The 20,547-nt window shown below is 32.9% G+C and overlaps 1 protein-coding gene across 4 annotated transcripts in view; it reads right to left on the bottom strand.

Annotated features, from left to right (window-relative positions):
* Spock3 (SPARC (osteonectin), cwcv and kazal like domains proteoglycan 3) overlaps positions 1-20,547 on the bottom strand; it is a 422,602-nt gene that overhangs the window by 99,663 nt on the left and 302,392 nt on the right. For all 4 annotated transcript variants that reach the window (XM_015486234.2, XM_015486236.2, XM_015486233.2 and 1 more), the window contains one exon: positions 14,237-14,351. In XM_015486234.2, coding sequence (XP_015341720.1) covers positions 14,237-14,351 — 115 coding nt within the window. The remainder of the gene's footprint in view (positions 1-14,236; positions 14,352-20,547) is intronic.

Below are 20,547 nucleotides of genomic sequence, written 5' to 3'. Positions count from 1 at the left end.
GATGCTCCACATTATATGTGATCAAGGAAATGCAAATTAAATCAATAATGACAAACCACTATATATGTATTAGAATTAACAATATACAGATTTTTGACAATCCTAATTGCCAGAAACTAATAATTTTTAACACTTGGATGTCATTAACATGTCCTTCAGGGAGTGAATGGATAAACTGGTATGTCCAGGAAAGGCAATATTATCTAGAAAGAAATGAGATAACAAGCCATGGAGAAATGGAGGAAACTTAAATGCATACTGTTAGGTGAAAAGATCCAATCAGAAAAGCGACAGATTCTAGATTATATTCTGGAAAAGGCAAAACTATGGAGACTGTGAAACTATCAGTGGTTTCCAGGAATTAGTGGGGATAGAGATCTGACTGGGTGGAGTGTAGAGTATTTTTAAAACAGTGAAGCTATTCCATGATAAAACAATGATTGACACATGTCATTATAAATATGACTGAACACAATACCAAGATTGAACCTGAATAAAAACTAAGGACTTTGGGTGATTTTGATGTAGTTTCAGCAAATGTCATAAATTCAGCAAATCAGTCTTATGGGAGATGTTGAGAACTAAAGAGGATGGACATGCATGAGAGCAGGAGGTATACAGGACAGCTCTGTGCCTTCAGCTCAATATTACCTTAAGCCAAAACTAATTAACATATAAACATTATTTTTTTATTGAAAGTATTCATTTCTAGTATCATGTATTTGACTTCAAGGACCATGATGCAGATAAATTCTAATGCCCCTTCCTTAAAATTCACTCTTACTACTACATTATTTAGACTCCTAATTAATTTGTAAACTTAACTCACTTGATCTCAATAATAATTTTCTGATCACTTTTCATAAATGACATTAGGGAGGATTCTAGGCAAAGGAGCTGGTAGTCAGGGAAAAGTACAGAACTCAAGTGAGGCAAGAGAGGCAGATTTAATAAGAAAGAGAAGAAGGCAAAGTAGCATTGAAGAGCTCAAAGCATGTGGGTATTCACTAAGAAGCAAGGAAGAATTTGCTAATGATGGTGTTGAGAGAGAGTGCCCCAGGGTCCCTTGTGCATACATGCACCTTATAAAATGTTTTGTTCCAGACTATCATATCAAAGCTGTTGTTTAGCAAATGAGGTTGGGAGATTGAGACAGTATTCTCCATACGGGAAAGTACAAATTTGATGCTTTCTATAAAAATAAAGATAAGACTTTTTCTGGGACCCAGTTTGGACAAGGTTGCTACTATGCTACTTATGTGAAGAATAAGAGTTTCCCATGTCTGAGGTTCCTCAATTGAGACAAAGCCCCACTGTGTGCAGAACATTCTCCTGCACTGTTCTGATTCTCATCTGTGGAATGAATGCATACAGTGAGCTTTTGGTGTTAGCAGTAATGTTCCATATCTCTGAGCTAAGAGTCTGCTGTCTCCTGCTACCATCTATGAACCAGCTAGCAGGTTGACTTCCAAGTAGGATGAAGTATCAGAACCTTGACCAATGCAGATCTTGACAAATAAATGTTATCATTTAGATACCATGCTAAGGATACTGCATCTACTTAATTCAATCTAATCTTCACAGTTGTCCAGTGGATTATATTTTACCTAATTTATAGAAGAGGACATTGAAAATTAGAGCGTTTAACTAACCTCAGGGTCAAACTTCAAAGTGGCAGCAGTATCATTGACATAAAGATATTCATATCAACCATAGCACCTGAGTTTAGCTACTAACGGACTCCCTTGAGAGTTGAATTTTAAAGGAAGCATTATAATGATTATAATTCTTAGAAATGAAACCTGATCTGGTATATGAGATAAATGCAAGATGACAGAAAATTAGGCCAGATGCAAATTTAATATCTTATTGGAAGAAGTAATCCCTTAAATCGTAGAATTTTAATAAAAAAGTCCTTTTGACTAACCTAGTTAAGTAATTATATCCATATCTTCTATTTATATGAAGAGGCTGTAATATCAGAAGGTCATAATAATCTGTCCAAAATGTAAAGCATTTTTGTCTCAAATAATTGTGTTCCTTCATTTTGTCATGCTTCAATGTGGCCAAAATCTGTAAGGGAATTATCTGATAGAGGATTGGCTGACATTTAAAGCTTTTAAAAGGTATACATGGATGTACCTGTTATATTTTCAAAATGTGAAGCAGTAATGACATACCAGAATTTAAAATAAATTGGTAATTCTTTTTAATAAAATTATATTTTCTATGATATGCTTGAATATTTCAAAGAATAAGAAGCTGAAATTATGTATGACTGTATGATAAAATATTTACTTCTGAAGAAAGTTAAGTGCCTAATTATTTAACATATAGGTACAGCTCTTTCTATAAGTATGACACTAATTTTATTGATACAGTACTCTACAGTATCTGGTATATGAGATAAATGCAAAATGATGTGACATAAGAGACACTATTGTTCTCAATCAGCAGGAGAAGACAACAGACCAATTTCTTCAAATACTGAAGGACTATGTTATTTCATCTAATATTAAATTCTTAGGCATACTGTTGACCAATCCTATGATCAAAATAAAGAATTTTCTGATATTCAAAGTCCCCCAACACTCCACCATCTACATCTACCTTTAAAGAAAATAACAAAATATATATGGCCAAACAAAGCTAAAAGAAATGTCATAAAAAAGTAAAGATAATGAATCAGTAAAAATGTAGGTACAGTGAAAGAGTGGAATATATGAGAGTTACAGATGTAGGTTTATTGCAGGCTTAGAAAACATCTGCACTGGATCACAAGGAGAGGAAAGTATAGACAAAGTGCCCTGTGGAGAGCACTGATATGCCCACTTACCCAATCTTCCTAATACTGATTAGTCATGGCACAAGAGGTAGCTTGAGTCTCTTATCCACTGGGGTTACCAGTCTCCCCAGCTCTCATGGGGGAAAGGGGTCCAGGGGAATTCTGAGCACATGGTAGCTCTGTGGCACAACTGGGAAAGGGGGCATAGGAGCAGCCTAGCCCGCTCCTTTGAGAAGACTTTTAGCAAACTTAGCACTGTTGCCTTGGAGGAAGACATTGCCTGTATTACTGTGAACGGAAATGAATCTTGGAGAAGCAAGTGACTTTTACTACAAAGTAATTAAATATGTCCCACACGAGGCTGGAGGGAAAAATTATCCCAGGAAGGTTTACTTGAAAACATAGACTGAAGAGTCAAAAACAGTATGGGGAATTTCTTCCCTACTCAGCATGGGATATGTGAGCAGCATCAGATTTGGGAAACAATCCTTCAGTATATAAGTCACATACCAATAAACTAATGGTGTATGGTTCTTTCAAAACAAAAACACAAGGAACAAAAGAGAGCTATTTAGAAACTCTGTGGAGAGAATTAAGAAACCCAAGAAACAAAAACACATGGCCTAGGATTGAATTCAGGATAAAATAAATGCAAATAAAGTCAAATCAGAAAAAAATTCCTCAAATACAAGATTAAAATTTTACACAACTTTAAGCAACTCATAATGGTAAAAAGAGGATCTCTTTGATCTTGATATTGTCATTTTATTGGTACATCACTTGGAACTAGATATTGGTGATAGACATAGATCCATGGCATAGTATATCCCATTGCAATAAAATTATTTACAGACATAAGAAACTCTACGCTTCCTTCTAATCAATAAAGTGGGGTTTTGGGGGCTGGTGCAGGCTACAGTTGATCTCATTGAACTACTTAGTGTTTTACCATATACACAAATTATTTTGAAGTATTGAAATACAGAAACTTAAATTCAAAATCTTTGGGAGACATTTTAAAATTCACTTATTGTGATTCAGAAATATATTTCTCTGTGGCTGTTTTCTCAGGTTATTAATAAATATTCATTGGTGACTTATTTTTCTTCAGTTGAATTCTGTTATTACTGTTGAAAAAATTCCTTTATGGTGATACAACTGTCAAATTTTCAGTAAAAACTTTCATTACAAAAAAGAAAGAGTAACTAGAGATCTCATTTTCAGAAAAATCCAACATAAAACCGCATAAATATTGTCTTCTTAAGAAAATCTGACATAAATTTTGATCAAGAAGGGTGCTTAAATACTAGATTTTGGTGAGGATACAAAAGAAGAAAAAGACATGATAAAAAGGACACTGAGAAAATAAAATTGTTTCATATCCAAATTCAGAATACATAATAATGTGGAAACTCTCTCATTAAGTCATTTTTGTTTAGGAATATATATTATGCTTTCATTATTAGCAATGTCTTGGGGAAATAATGTATTGAATTCTTGAACAGATTTGTGATTTTTGGTAATATCATCTCAAATGATTTTATGTTTTCCTGATTTTAGTGATTCTGTAAAACTAATAAAAACAGTGGTCATTTTGCCAAAAATAAATGAAAATTGGCATTAATGTAATTTAGAAGAAAATATGTGAGAGATTAATTAGTAACACATTAAGTAAGTTGTCCACCACTACCATAATGGTCTTCGTGAATCACCCTGGAAACATGAAAAATCCCGCAGGGGAAGATACAAACAAGACATTAAGAAAAGAAAGCTAAATGTTGCATCCTTCCTTCTTGGCATCTCAGAAACTTTATTATGTAATATTTTATGAAAATTTGGCTCCAGAAAATATACACTCTCAGGAGTTGGCCAAGATTATAGTTGACATAAGCTACTAAATCTTAGACTTTCAATAAGTAACACAACATGATTAACATTGCTTTTTAAAAAATATATGTGCATAACTATTTGCTTGCACTCAATTTACTCTTAAAAGCTAATATCATTCTTTATATATCTCTGCTTGGTTACTAACGTAATATATACTATAAATTATTTTACACATGTCATCAAAGCTATATATTTTTAGTGAAAAAAGCATATATGATCTAATAGAATAGAAACTCTGAAGAGCTAGCTTGCTAATGTAGTTAGGGTCAGCCAGGATAGGTTCAAATACTCTCCCTAATACTTTTTAACTGTGTTACTTTTGCTTGGTTAAATAACTTCTCTGTGAGTTAACCTACTTATTTCTAAAATGAGTATACAAGCAGCATACACTTCATAGGATTTTCTGAGGATTAAATGAAATAATACATGAAAAGTAACTAAAAGAGTGTCAAGTTATATCAATGAGGGTGAAATGACATAAGTCCAGTTCTTTTTTTTTTTTTTTTAGTCCAGTTCTTTTTACTTTCAAAATACTAAAAAGATAAGTTCAACCTATTTAAGGGATTTAAACAGTTTATAAAAGTCACAAGTCTGGCCTGAAATCAGACTTTTTGAAGTTAGAAAAAATTATACAGAGGGTAGGCTAGGAAAAGTTAGAAAGGTAGCCTGGTAACTATTTAAATTGAAGGAAAGTCCTTTAATTATTTGAGTTTTCATTTCCTCAAATGTCAACTGCTCTTCCGAAAATAGTCTTCACTTTCTCATACTTGACATCTATATTTTGTTCAATCAACCCCTCCACAGTGGTGGAAATGAATTATATGTTGGGGATGGGAGAAAAACTGTAGTGGGAGACAGAAAGTTTATTGAATATTATATATGCCAAGTAATTTGTTTACATTATTTCATTTAACTCACACTAGATGCTCTTTCTATGGTTGTAACTGACATTTTAAATAGAAATACTTGTGGTCATTTCTCAGGCTTTATATTACTGAACATTGCTTCTGTATTCAAGAGTTCTGTTTCTCATTTGAATTCCATCAAGTCCTCCATAGATTCTCCTTCCTCTTCAATGTGTGTGTATGTGTTATGGTTTGGATGTGAGGTTGTCTTACTAAAGCTCCTGTGTTAAAGCAGGAATGTTTGAAGTAATTAGATTATGAAAACTGTAACTTAATTAATGGATTAATATATTTTCTGAATCAATAAATTTGAGAGTACTGCTTCACTGAGTACTAACTGTATGCAGATGAGTGTGGCTGGAGGATATGGGTCATTGGGGTCCATGTATTTTGGCCCCCTGGCTCCCTCCTCTTCTGTTTCTGCTGAATATTACTACTCTGCCATGCCCTGAAGCCACGATGTTCTGCCTCATCTCTTGTCCAGAGCATAGGAGCCACCAGACCATGAACTGAACCTCTGAAATGGTGAGCTCAAAATAAACTTTTCCTTTCTACATTGTTATTCTCAAGTACTTTGGTAACAGCAATGGAAAGCTGACTAACACAGCATGTCAGTTTTCCAGAGAAAACTCACCCAGTTCTTCTCACTTGTGCACATCATTAGATCTTATCCACTGTAGTGGTTTGATTTATTAACTGTGTCGATTCCAACCCAGGTCTCTAACCTTAGATATATAAACCTGAATGTGTCTAAACATGGTAGTCCACAGGCACCTTACACACACGGTGTCCAATACCAAACTTAACATCCTTCCTGTTTCATATGGACATTCCAAAAATTTTTTAATCAGTTTTATCACCACAGTCTTTTCAAGAATTACCATTAATTCACCTCTTCTTTCCTATATTTGATCAAACAACAAGTCCCAACCCTTTAGCTCCCTACACATTTTTTTTTAGTCCCTCATCTATCACCTTCCTATCCCCAATATGTTAGTCACCATCATTCCAGCTTCAGTTATTACTGACCTCATATCTGCTCATATTTTTTTCTCTCTTGAACCATCATATTTTACTACCACGTCTCAAACTTTTCAAAACTGCATGTATAACCTCTCTCATAATTGTTGTATTCACTGAAAACCCTTGAGGACTGTTTTGTTCTGCTATTTACCAAATATATTATTACTCCTTTTTATATTATGAATTATCCATAGACCTTTATAAAATATTTGTGAAATAAGCTTATCAAACTAATAGTAAAAATATAAATTATAATGAAACTCAGAAAAACATGAACACTTTGAAATTGTGACTTTAAAATTATTGAGTTTTGTGGAATTAAATGAAATATGATTTTTATTTTTGTTATCTTTTCCAATTAAAGAAAATCATGGACATAGTTCAACATTCTTTAACCTACCAATATAAACAACACATGATTGTATCTGTATATTTCCTTATTTTAGACACTTACAAAATAGCAGATAATTTGACAAATCATTAGCTATCAAAAGATGTTTATTACTAAGATAAAATGATTCATTCAATAAATTCATTAGTAGTAATTCAGAAATTATTATTATAAAACAAAGAAGTATAGCGTAGTATTGCTCTGGGTGGCTAGTTAGATTAAATTACTCATTTTGAATAGGTATTATAGAAAAAAGAATGCATTCTCACTTTTTTGATTTTGATTCCAACTGGCTTTAAGCTTTCTTGTTTTCTCCACAAAATATGGATTTTTTATATTTAAAATGGACAATCTGTAGGTATTTTTCTATTTCTGAAATAACAAACCAACAATGTCTTCATGAGACTATGCAGATACTGTACTGTCCTTTTCTCATTTTGAGGCTTTAAATTATCACTGGATACCTCAACTCTCACCCACAGTGTTGTAAAAAAAAAAACTTATAAATGACATAAACTGTAATACAGTCTTAAAAATGTATGTGGTGCTACACTTCATGAAATATATTTCATGATTATGTCACTTACCAAAAAAGTTCCACATGAGATCTTCTAAATACAAATCATTTGACTTCACTAGACAGAGTTGGAAAACTTAATACATTCTAAATTAGAAGTGGAATAGCACACATAACATTAATACCTTCCATAATATTTAATATTGATAGAGGTCAATACAACTTACTATGGGGATGATATTCATTGTCACATAAGCATTGAGTGGAAAAGCAGATAGTGGGCATGAGTTCTTATGGTTAATATCTGAGATATCCCCAAAATCTCATGTGTAAGACAATGAAAGAAATGTAGGCAAGTTGGGAGTGGATGAAGAAGGTAGGTCACTGGCAATGTTCCTTTGGGGTTTATATTTAGTCCCTCGTGAGCAAAGCTCTTTCTGCTTCCTCCTTGCCACCTCCTGAGCTGCTTTCTTCCTCCATACTCTTCCACCATGATGTTCTACCTCACCTTGGCCCCAGAGCAATAGAGTGTGCCATTTATGGACTAAGACCTCTGAACCATGATCCAAAATAAACTTTTTTTCTTCTAATAGTTCTTGTCAGGACTTTTGGTCCCCAAAACACAAAAACTGAAATATTCTTGGAAATAGATAATTTTGTGCCTTTATCTGAGGTATGTGATTATTTATTTCCTTTCTTGATTTCAATGTAATGAAATGAAAGGAATTTTAGTTTAAGATTAAAACCTGTCAAGAGCATTCATCATTAAATCAATCTGATGCAGATCAGAACTTAGAAAAAGTTTGGAAATATCATCACTCCATTAATTGTAATTTTATGTGCTCTTTCAAAAAACGTACACATGTGAATTTCAGGAAAAGGGCTGATGGATATTAGACTCTTAATGCATTTCAACCTATGCATGGAAACCCAGAAACATCAAGTTCCAGAATTCATCTTTGGGTTTTATTTAAACTTAATGTTCATCTACTAGGTACCGATAGGCCACTACTATTACTCTTTGCCTTGGTCTTGTTTGGGTGTGAGTCAGTTCTGATTTGTTCTTATCAAATACTGTGACTATGACTGCTACTTTTAAAAGAGTGCTTCTACTACATTTTGCAAGCATTTATCCTCAAAGGATATGAAAGAATAAAGATTGGAAAGCAGCTGAATAAAGAATAAGTATAAATAGTCCTTTGGGCTACAATAATTAAAATAGGGGGATTTCTACTTTCATATCTGATAACGTGCAAGTGCATAAGCTTAAAATAAAAATCCCACAGTAATTTTATGTGCAAATTAAAATATTTGTGTGAAATTCTAAATTAACCCTTTGAATAGCTTCACAAAATATAGTCTTCAAGGAATAGCTCTAACAATTTCCACATTTAAAATGTACTTTTGTTCAGTTTATGATCTGTTTTGGAACACAAATTAGCTTTAATCCAAGAATAAATATTCTAAAAATTTAACATTTATTTTATTGTAAATTATCATGCAACACTTGTCAATAAATTTATTTAATTTTACAATTCTCTAAAGCTAATAAAAATCAGTTGTACTTATGTATGCATGTTGCCAGAATATATTAGCATACTGGTGTTAGTCTTTTTCTACGGTGTCAACTATGCATTTTAGTAAAACCATATTCTGATACAAACTAATTAGCAAACCCAAAGTACTAAAGAATTTAAGAAAATCTAAATTTTACCAAATGTAATTGCTTAAACAGCGAAGAATGGAAGTTCAGGTGTTAATGAATGAGTTCAGAGTTATAAAGTCTATTACATATTTCCTAGAAACCTTGTGACCTAGAAAGGGTGTTTTTAATTACAAATTGATATCATATACAACTTTGGATAATACATTCAAAACCTTCAAAAATGGACATTCATTTGAAATATGAATTAATATAATTTATATTAACATAATAAAAGAAGCAACACACACATATACACAGACACACACAACACATACTGAAAGGCCAATAGATGTGAAAGAATGTGTCAGGTTTATTAAAGAAAATAACCAATAACTTCTTGGCTACAGAATTACACTGCTAAGCTATTTCAAAGTATACAACAAATTCTCGAAATATATAAATACTATGAATGATAGAAAAAGTTGAAAACCCTCCAATGTTTTTGTAATAAAAGAAACTATGACTTATAAGCTTAAATATATATGTATATATTGCCAAAATATACATGTTCATCAGTGAAAAACTATGATTTTAAAATCTATATTATAAACAATAATTTTTGCTACCTTATAGGATAATAATGCACAATGCAGGTAGAAAGTATGAAAAATAGTTAAAAATAAAGAAATTTAATCAACATTTGGAGCAAGTGTAGTTTATAAATAAATAGAATCATGATTAAACAGTTATTTAATTCTCATACTCTAGAAAATAAGGCATAAAGGGAAATATGCAATTTACCTATTCTCAGCTCTTGGTAAAAGAAACCTTGAGTTGTACAAAAAAGTGAAGGTAGAGAAACAGTATGACTCACAAGTTCAGGAAGATAAACTAGACATTTGTGTTAGCATGCATAAATCACCCAGATTATTAAACTCAAGAATTATCTTTGATACATTAATTTCCTTGTCCATCATATTCATTCCAAGCCTTGTGAATTCTATTCCAGCAATTCTATTGGATTTTATTTAAATGCTACTTCTATGTCTGCTATTATTTATGAGAGATGATTGCTTTCTTTCTGAAACACCTGAATATGTATTTTCCTACCTCTTCCCCAAACAAATAAACATGAAATTGCCTGAATAGAAGAGTTACATAGTAAGAGTAAGAAAATATTTGGGAAATATTCTTTCAAGACCTTAAACTTCTTCATGTGTCTGAATTCAATGAACTAAAACCAGAGCCTTCGTCTCTGACAATGGTTGCAGCATGTTTCCCTAAAAAAGCACTTTTTATCCAAGAGCCAAGTGAACATATGATTTCCTTGAATGTGTGCTATAACTTTTGTGATCTATTTCCTTTTTATGTTCTATTCCTTTCACTCAGTTGATCTGCTGAAATCTTTTATGTATTGTCTTTGTTCTTGATGGCTGCTTCCACTGAAATTTGGCATTTCAAATTATTGAGGAGTGTGATGGTGTGTTTAGATGCATGTTGGTAGTATTAAAAATATTAAAAGTGACATTATTTACAATGAATAAAATTCTAAAATATGAGATATATAAAACTCAGGATCAAGAAAAATATTTCACACCTGGGAAAATCTGAATTTGTAATAAGTATAACAACAATTAAAAATAAACTCTTGCATCTAACCAATCAAATGAGTGACCAAAGGGAGCACTTTGGATGTGCCTAAGTCTTAAGTTTACTATGTTTGTAAATCACTGCCGTGTGAACAATTAAGATTTGTCTAAGGTAATTCTTTTGATTTACCATCCACAATATAAATCCTTTCCAAGGTCTTTACCAATTATTTTGGTATTTGATTCTGTAAGTTCTTTTTATGATTTAGAATTGCTAAATATGTATGTGGAAAGTGGCTTATTCATAGTCCATGCTCACAACTATGAATCTTATATTTCCCTGGCCATATAGAAACATCAGGGAACTTAAAAAAATCAGCTGAAAGGTCAGTAATCTTTGAATAAAATTGTTCTTTGTTAATGAACACTATTTTTTTTGCAGTACTGAAGATTGTAGTTTTGTTTTTAAATGAAGGGAAAGAGAAAAGGAGAAGAAATTTATGAAAGAAATCTAGAAGTTTCTGATTGAAGAATGGTAGGATTATCTACTTTAAAAAATCAGAATCCATGATCATAAGAAACGTAAATTATATTGTTTTTAGTTATGCTACTTGGATATAGACACATGAACCTATTTTACACATACTTCATGGAATATATTAGGAGAATGGAGGAGAACTTAATTTTACTCTACTTTCTTTATAAAGGAAATCTGTTTTTATTACTGCAGTCCAAGCAGATTTTAAGGATTCATTCTGCAAAGAAGAAGGTGAAAACATACTCTGGTGTCAGTTTAACCTCAAATGGAGGAAGCCAGAAAGATTTAAGAAATATTTCATTGTTAGTTGTTTCTTCCCCTCTTCTTCTAGAACAGAGATAATATCAAGTAGCATTTCCTGCACTGCACAGTTCACCTAAGACATGCTTCTAATATAAATGACAGTTGAAAGATTAGAAATGATTTGGAACTCAGTTTTACATTTCCCTTGTCTCTTGGCCTTTGGCACTGTGGAGAAATGACATTCAAAATTTTCTGCACTGCTTTCCCACAGCAGCTAGCAAAATCCTGTACTTACTTTGCCCTGACAATCTGTCAGAGCAGGATTAGTTTAAATTCCTCTTGCCTCTTTTTCTACGCACAATTGAACACAAATGATCTTTATCCCCTGATGATAAGACTTTAAGAAAAGTTTCTTTCTTGACATATTAACATAAACACTGTACAGAAAACTTAAATAATAACATAATTATTGTTTATTCACAAGGGTCCTCTCCTCATATGTGTTACCTTCCAATATTTAATGCAAATGCTAGAATATTATGATAAATTCATACTATCTCCAACATAGGTTCCCATTCATGAGTAATCTGAAAGCAGGAAATATTACTGAAGAGAAATCTTATTGAAGAACCATGATGTATCCTAAATATATATTTATTAGAGCTACTTCTCAGATGTTATTAAAGGCTCCCAGTGGAAGAGAGAAACATAGATATCAAATATGCTAGGGTTTATTTCATGCCTATAATTTTTCAGATGAAAATGTATTCCACTGTTTCTTCAAATCAATCAATGTCTAAATTGGGAGTGTGGATCAGGAAGTTTCAAGCATCAAAGAATCTTGGCTAAAGGAAAATTATAATTGATTCTGAATCATGTTGGGGATGATTGACAGATTCAGAGTGGTGCTGGAAATCCTTATTTGGGCTTAAGATGGAGAGAGAAGATCCAGGAGACAGAGGAGGGAATACGGAAGGAATCTAGCTCTGAAGATGACCCTACACTGAGCTGAGGCAGCAAAAGTGAGGATTAAAGATCAGAGGTCCTAGAAGACCACTTCACCCTTTCCACCAGTCAGTCTCATTCTGTTGGTGACCTCAAGTTTTAGCACTAACTTAACAGTTGTTTGCAAATTATGTAATTTACTTTGGACAAACGAACCTCACTGTCTCCTCTGCTAAAAGTAATGTCATGACACTTTTTTTAAAAAAAATTAAATTTGTAATTTCAAATATAACTTCATTGAGTAAAGTCTGATATAAGTGACACAGCTGAAGTTTAGATGCCTTTATTAAATATTCATTCTGAGACTTTAACATGGACTAGCAAGTGCTTCAATTTAGATTTTGAATATCCCTAAAAGTTTGTTCTCTAGCCTGTGGCATGATAGGGACATGGGGGAACATTTAAGAATTGGGCACTGGGAGGCCTTGGAGGAAGTTAGGTCAGGGGCATATTGGGACTCTGGCCCCTTGTCTTTGCTTCATGGCTACCTAGAGGTGAGCAGCTCCTTTGCCATGTGCTCCCAGCATGATAAACAGGAAGACTATTACAAGCCCAGTAGCTATCAAGTCAGGTCACCATGGACTGAAAGCTCTGAAACTCTGAAAAAAATAAACCTTTCCTCCTTATAAATTAATTATCTGAGCTATAATGCCATAATAGCAGAAAGTTGACTGGAACACCATGTTCAGCAAAATGTATAGTGTGTATTGAATGCATTTCATATTAACTACACATTTTTTTTAGTCTACGTATCTATTATTCACAGTTTTTGAGGGGGAAAAAGGCAAAAAATCAATTCTCTACCACAATGAAGGCACCCCATGATATTTTTAAATTACAAGGGTTGGAGAGTTATAAAATACATGGAAAATGTTGATAGTGATCTGTAGAATAGTTTTTGACTTAAAGAAACATCTATTCCCTTCACTACCTTCTTTATCTAGAGTTGTGGAGGAATGAAACTAACAGCCATGGAGGCTTTTTAAAAAGCATCAATAAGGCCAAGTGTGGTGGCACATGCCTGAATCCCAGCCTGGGAGGCAGAGACACGAGGATCACAAGTTCAAAGCCAGCCTCAGCAACTCAGCAAGACCCTGTCTCTAAATAAGAAATATACAAAAATGTTAGGGATGTGTCTCAGTTGTTAAGTGCCCCCTGGATTTGATCTCCAGTACCAAATAAATAAATCAATAGACAAATTATCAAATATATAAATAATACCATAAAAACTACAATAAAATAATCTAGGAAAATTCAAAAGTTATACTATAATACATACATTAAATTAAGCTCACAGAATTAGTTTATTTGGTGTTAAATCAAGAAAATAGTGTTTAATTTATGAAATCATTCTATAGGAAATTATACCTACACAATATATGATAGAAATAAATAAGTATAAAAATAAACAGAGCAAGACCTAAAAGACACATTTCATACATAATTATTTATAGAAGGCACATGGTAAACACGTTGAAAAGAAATGGTTTTCTGTAGATTTCTACTTATTCTGATAAGAAATGTCAAAAATATAAAAACAATTATTTGCTATAATAAACAGGGCTAAAAGGTAGAAAAATAGACATAATGTCTGTTAGCTCCATGTATAAGAGTAAATTTCATTCTGCACTTAATGTCACTTATTGCAAAACATTTTAATAGGTTGGAAGAAATATAAAGCTACAAATAAATGTTCATCACTTACCTCTCTTAACGTTTCTGCTTGTACTCGTGGACTTATCTGAAGCACATGGGCAACGTCCTTCACATTTGACTGAGATATGCTTTCCTAAGACACATGCCTGATATTCTAGCTTGCACTGTATGAAAAGAGAAAAATACTTAAATACATCTAGTTTCAGCAGAAAGTCAGGAAATATTTAGAAAGAAAAAAGTAAGTTGTTATGCATTTAATTTGAAAACCTTTCTACATATATCTCCAATACTAAGGTGCACTTTTACACACTCATATAGTATTTATTATTTTATGAAAGAGGCAGAAATGCAGTTACCTTGGTCATTGTGGAGAACAATCACTGGGAAATATAGCAGTCTTAAAAGCTATGCCTAGTTTGTCAGCTCGGTTGAATGAACCAAATTCAGAACTTTAGAATCAAATGGACAGAGAGATGACTTAACTTAGAATATCATGAGTTCTCCTTTAAATATAATATTGGTGTTAGTTGCTTGTTTATATTTGAACTCTGTTATTGGATGCTAAGTATGGACATGGCAACTGGATAAATCAATGAATGCACATTTCTGAATGACAAAAGATGCCAAAATCAATTCATGAGTGAGTTACTTAGGAAATACTTCTGTCGTTACTTGTGACTTAACACTAAGATACCACAACAGTCAAATACACATACACACATGTACACATAGACACAGGGAATGTATACATAATTATGTATAAAATTTAAAAAATGAGTACGTATTTATGACATGGTATATATATATGTACATGAGTACATATTTATGACATGGTATGTATATGTACATGAGTACATATTTATGACATGGTATGTATATGTATACAGTTCATATATTTTTTGGTATGATGACTTTTTTAGTGACATTTTTATATTCACATACAAATGGTTTTGAACTGAATTTTCTATATGTCCCACATTCGATCAAATGTACAGTCATAATGTGATGTAAATAAGAATATATCTACAAGTCTCAGAGATTATTTGTCTTGTTTTACTAAAAAGAATAGAATACCATTCTTAAGTGCTTATATTACAATAAGATTAGAAACTATTAAGAAAGTGACAGTAGTATACTTACATTTTATTATACATATTATGGGAAAAGATAAGTGAAGATACAGGACAAAGAGCGTGACTCCTAAATTTGGATCTCATGACTGCCATTTCCTAACTGTGGCACATAGGACTAGTTTCAAAAATACTCTCATCTCAATTGTCACATATGATAATTGGGATAATACCACTGAATCTCCAGTGTTCTAAGAATCAGACAGCTAATTCTTCCCAGTGCATTAGCTATCCTGAACCAGAATCTCAGCCAATGTTAATAAAAGCTGACTGGAATTAAAATAAAATAATAAAAATATTATGGCACATGAGTCTGTTTATATATTAATTTAGTTTTGATTTGATGTGGTTTGATTTTCTCTGTAAACATTATTCTTCGAAGAATTTTAAGCCTGAGTATTTTTAATTCCTTCTTAAGAGAATATTTTTTTAACTTCACATTTGACAGGATTTAAAAAATCCTAAACCTACTCCATATTTTAAGGGGCAATAATTGTCTTCCTACGCTAAAAGAAATAGATCTTCCTAATTCTGAAGTAATATGATTTCTTTAGTGGCACTCTCATAATTTACTCAGAGCAAATTATTTTAAAATTAAATAAAGTAGACTTTCTGGCTCCAATAGGCAAATGCCCCCAGGACTAATTTAATTTAGATTCAGCTGATATCAAGAAGTACCGAATGCTCTAAACAAGTAATCAGATTACTCACATTCTACAACATTTTATTTATTTTTTATCAAATAACTCTTCAGTGGACAAGCAAAATTCTTGAATACCCCTGCAACAAATGATTAAAAATTAAGCCGTTTGAAGATGTTTTTAGCAGAATATTGGGTCTTTAAGATGAACAATCCTTTCAAAAGTAATTCAGTGTTTCAAGAACTGAAAAAATGATTTCCTCATGTAAAAGCATGACAGACTTTAAGGGCAATTAAAAATGCCCAACACCTAATTAAAAATAGAAATAAATATTTAAGCAATTATGAGCGCTTAATGAAAGCCAAATGACTTGCTTGAAACTTTGAGACTTTTCAGACTTAATATTCTTTACTGTAACTTCTCTTATTATTTCAGCACCCTGGACATGGTCATATGAAAATTTGGACTTGTGACTTAATTTAAGGAAAATTCAAAGGCGATTTTGACTGGTTTATGAGCAGACAAAAGTAAAAGTCAATATTAATTCCAGCTTATGATTTATTTTTTTAGTACTGGGAATTGAAGCAAGGGGTGTTCTGAGCTACAACCCAGCCCTTTTTCCTTCCTGCCTTTCTAACTTACTTTCATTTTTTTATTTTTTAAATTTTTAACAGGGTCTCAATAAATTCTTGACGCTGGCCTTGAACTTGTGATCCTTCTGCCTCAACCTCCAAATTTGTGGGAATTTCAGGCATGCATGTTTGTGCTGGGTGCTAATATTAGATTTTCCCACTTGAAATGACAGATCCCTTTGAAGATGCTCTATGTCAGATTTATTTTGTTTTCACATAAAAAATGAGAAAGTGTAATATTTAAACACAAAAATATAAAATTTGGTTAAGTATAAAGAAGAATCATTTTCTGATTGAGGGTTGATAATTCAATTTTTAGATATTCTTAGCACTAAAAATGTAATTTATAAGAAGAGTATAATATTTATTAAAATTAACTAAATTTTCTTCATAAAGTTTCACTTTTCAGCAAACTTTCTTTGGCATAATTACCACTAAATGTTTCAATGTTGTCCTTAAGATTGTGGGATGTGATAAAATCATAGCTTCACAGAATGTCACTTTACCAATGAAACAATTTTTTTTTTCATTAGAATGAGTCTATTGAACAACTTTTTCTCTATGCACATAGGTAAAGAGCAAAAAAAAAAATCAGAGATTATACCCTGTTTATATAATCATATGAATTTAGCTTCCTGTTATTAAAAAAACACTTTGTTTTATTTACTTATGAATCAATTTTGGAAAAAAAATTATTTATGAAGACTTTTACTTAAAAGATATTAGGATATTAAAATTCTTTTTTAAAAGATGCTAACTTTAAATATTTTTTAGCCATATCCACTGACTACATTTCTAATTTATAATGTTCAATTTACTTAATTATCACAAAGCTGAAATATTTATCAAGGTATAAGTGAGCTAAAATATCACATAAAGGGCATGCTCATTAGTCTATAATTACCAAAAAATGCAAATAATGTAGAGAAAGGCATGATTAATGCATCTCTGATTAAGACCCTAAGTACTCAGAGCACTCAAGTTATGCATTATTGTGGAAAATAAGGCTGCAAAATGATTTTGACACAATTCACAGAAAGTTACTTTATAGTCATTTGTTTAATAGCAGCATCAAACAGAAGAAAATATGATATTACAATAGGAGAAATCTGCAGCATACAGAAAAGATTCTAACTCTCAGGCATATTAGACACTGGGAAAGGCTGCTGCTACCATTTTCCAAGATCACCATTGCCCTGGCAGACAGTTAAGACCTGAAGTCCTCAGCTGGGGATAAGTCCTCTCTCCCTGACTAGGAACATCTGGAGATACTTGGTTGCTACAACTAGGGTCAGAGGTAGGAAGGTTACTGCTGGCATCTATTAAGGAGGCCTGACAGGCTGCTACACATTCTGCAACTCACTGGATAGTCCCCCATCCTCCCACAATACACACACACTGCCAGAACAAAGGATTATCTGGCCTCAAATATTGATAATGCAAGGATTGGAGTGCCCAAATAAGATGCTGTTTTACTTCAAGACAATGAAAAGATTAACTAAACTCTCAACAACTTGTTCATATGTCTCTTAGAAAAATTTTGTTTGGTATTCACCAAAGTAATCCATATAAAATAAAAACAATGGTATAAACAATCTATCATTTACAGGTACCTAATTATTCAGAGAGTACAAATCAGCTCAAACAACAAACTACACAGTTAAGCGCCACCTGTTTTCATCAAGGCATTACTATAAGTCAAACACCATGCTGAGCAGTTTGATGCATTACTTCCTGATAATTCAAATAAAATAAGCATATTTTTTTCCAATAGAACTACAAGTTTGGAAAGCTTATGCAACTCATCAAATGTATATATTGCTACAACGGATTCAAGCACTATTTCATAGTTCTTCTGATGTAAAAGGATTGTATAATTATTAGTAGGTAAGGAATAGTAACAATATTAATTTCCTTATTGTACCAATACAAACTTTTAGCCAAACGAGAAAGCAAATTGAGAAATAAGGAAGGTCATGTATCATATTTACGTTTTAATCATTCTTGGACTAATATTATCTCTTCAGTGTCCTCACGTAGCAATATTGTAGACATGATCTGAACTCCTGTGAAAGAATTCATCACACTTTGTTACAGCTTTCCTTTTCCCTGCAAAGCTCCTCCACTTGTGTTCTTGGGATATCCATGCTGGTGTTCCCCATGCAAAGTCAACCAGAGGAGGAAAGGAGGACTTGATTCAGTCTTCAAATCACTCACTCAACCAAAATATACTATTTACACACATGTATTAGAATTATAGAACATAAACACAAGCAGGGAGTTCAATGTAGCAACAATAACATTAAAAATACCCTGCTGTCTAGTGTAGACTACAACATGGTTTTCTTGCATGTAAACTCTTCTTTTCATCAAGGAATAACACCTACCTTACTTGAGGCAAACTTTCCCTTTTCCATCTGAAATTTTATTTTGAGGATCTAATTTTGCTGTTATAAAATATTGTAATACATCATATTGAGTAAAGCAAATGGCTCTCACCAATTTGAGTAGATATCATCCAATTCACTGGATAGCACATGATAGAATTTGCTCTCTGAGACACCCATCTTCTCAAACTAGACTGGTCCTGCTTCTCAGTCTTTCTGACCTAGGGATGGCTGATAAACTCCAATAGGTTCAAAGACCTGTTCACTAGATAAAGCTCCCTAGGACAATTGTGTGTCTCCACAAGGCTCATTGTCTCCAGCAGGGAAGAAAAACTGCTGACTTTGCTCATTTTCTCCAAAATATAGTATCTTACTGCATTTTGGTGTAGGCTAGTCTATGTTCCACACTCAGACCTTTACCTTGGTCCTTTCTATAAGGTAAACCAAGAAGCTGGTGAGGAAGCCATCTAGCAAGCTGTGCCATATTCCCTACCTTTGGGACTGCCACCACCCTAATGAACTCTTTAAGGTGAAAATCTCTGTTTACACTTTTTTTTTCCAGTAATGCTATTGGTATCCCATTTGGTCATGTGACTCTGGTTCCATTATCATATCCTCTGAAACTAATCTGGGTCATGAGTCTCTGTGGACAGTTTGCAATCTGACAATACTGCACCTTTTATCACCAAATCTACTAAATAAGGTAATGATCAGCAAGGTATTTAATGGATCTTCCATTCTCCCTGTCATCTACAAGAATCTGATATTGTTTAGATGAGGTTAGTCTCTGAAGTTGTATACTCAAAAAGATTTCTGAGTCCACCTCCCAAACTTCCACATTGTTCACACACAATTTGGTGGTTGAATATTGTTCCGAAAGAGGGCACGTATGTTCTTGCATTTATTCAGGATTTTTTTGCTACTTCTCCTAAGAGCAGCCATAGGCTGATATCTGGTTGTTGTGACCCTCCATGTGGCAGACTGTTCAAGAGAATCTTAGGGATTTAAACTCAGTTCTAGATCTGAGTCCCCTGGTAGTGGTTCAGACAGGCCAATGCTTGGGAACATAATTTGTCTCTCTAGTTTCCACAGAATGCCCTTGTTGCTCCTGCATTATACCCTTTTGAATAAAATGTTTGGTAGACTTATGCCTCCGGAGTGGTCTAAGAGTCCTTCAGCTGTTTTGAGAAACACTACCAGTAGATCAGATACCCCTCATTTAACAGGAGATCTCTCTTAAATGAATCCATTCTTGGCTACCCATTTATAGATGGGATAATTGAGTCATTATTTATGACTACCTTTCAGGGAGTTCTTCATGTACAAGAAGTATCCAACCAGAAAGGTTGATATAAGAAGGCATTCAGGTCAGGTGAATCACTGGGTAAATTATTTTGGAAGCTGTAACATTCCCAGATGCCTCCTGTAGATCAAGATGTGGGATCTATGCAATCATGAATGCATCCTGATATATATCTATATCTATATCTAGATCTCTCTCTCTCTCTCTCTCTCTCTCTCTCTCTCTCTCTCTATATATATATATATATATATATATATATATATATAT

This window comes from Marmota marmota, unplaced genomic scaffold (genome assembly GCF_001458135.2).
Source record: "Marmota marmota marmota unplaced genomic scaffold, marMar, whole genome shotgun sequence".
NCBI lineage: Eukaryota > Metazoa > Chordata > Mammalia > Rodentia > Sciuridae > Marmota > Marmota marmota.
This window is presented reverse-complemented; position numbering and strand designations above follow the sequence as displayed.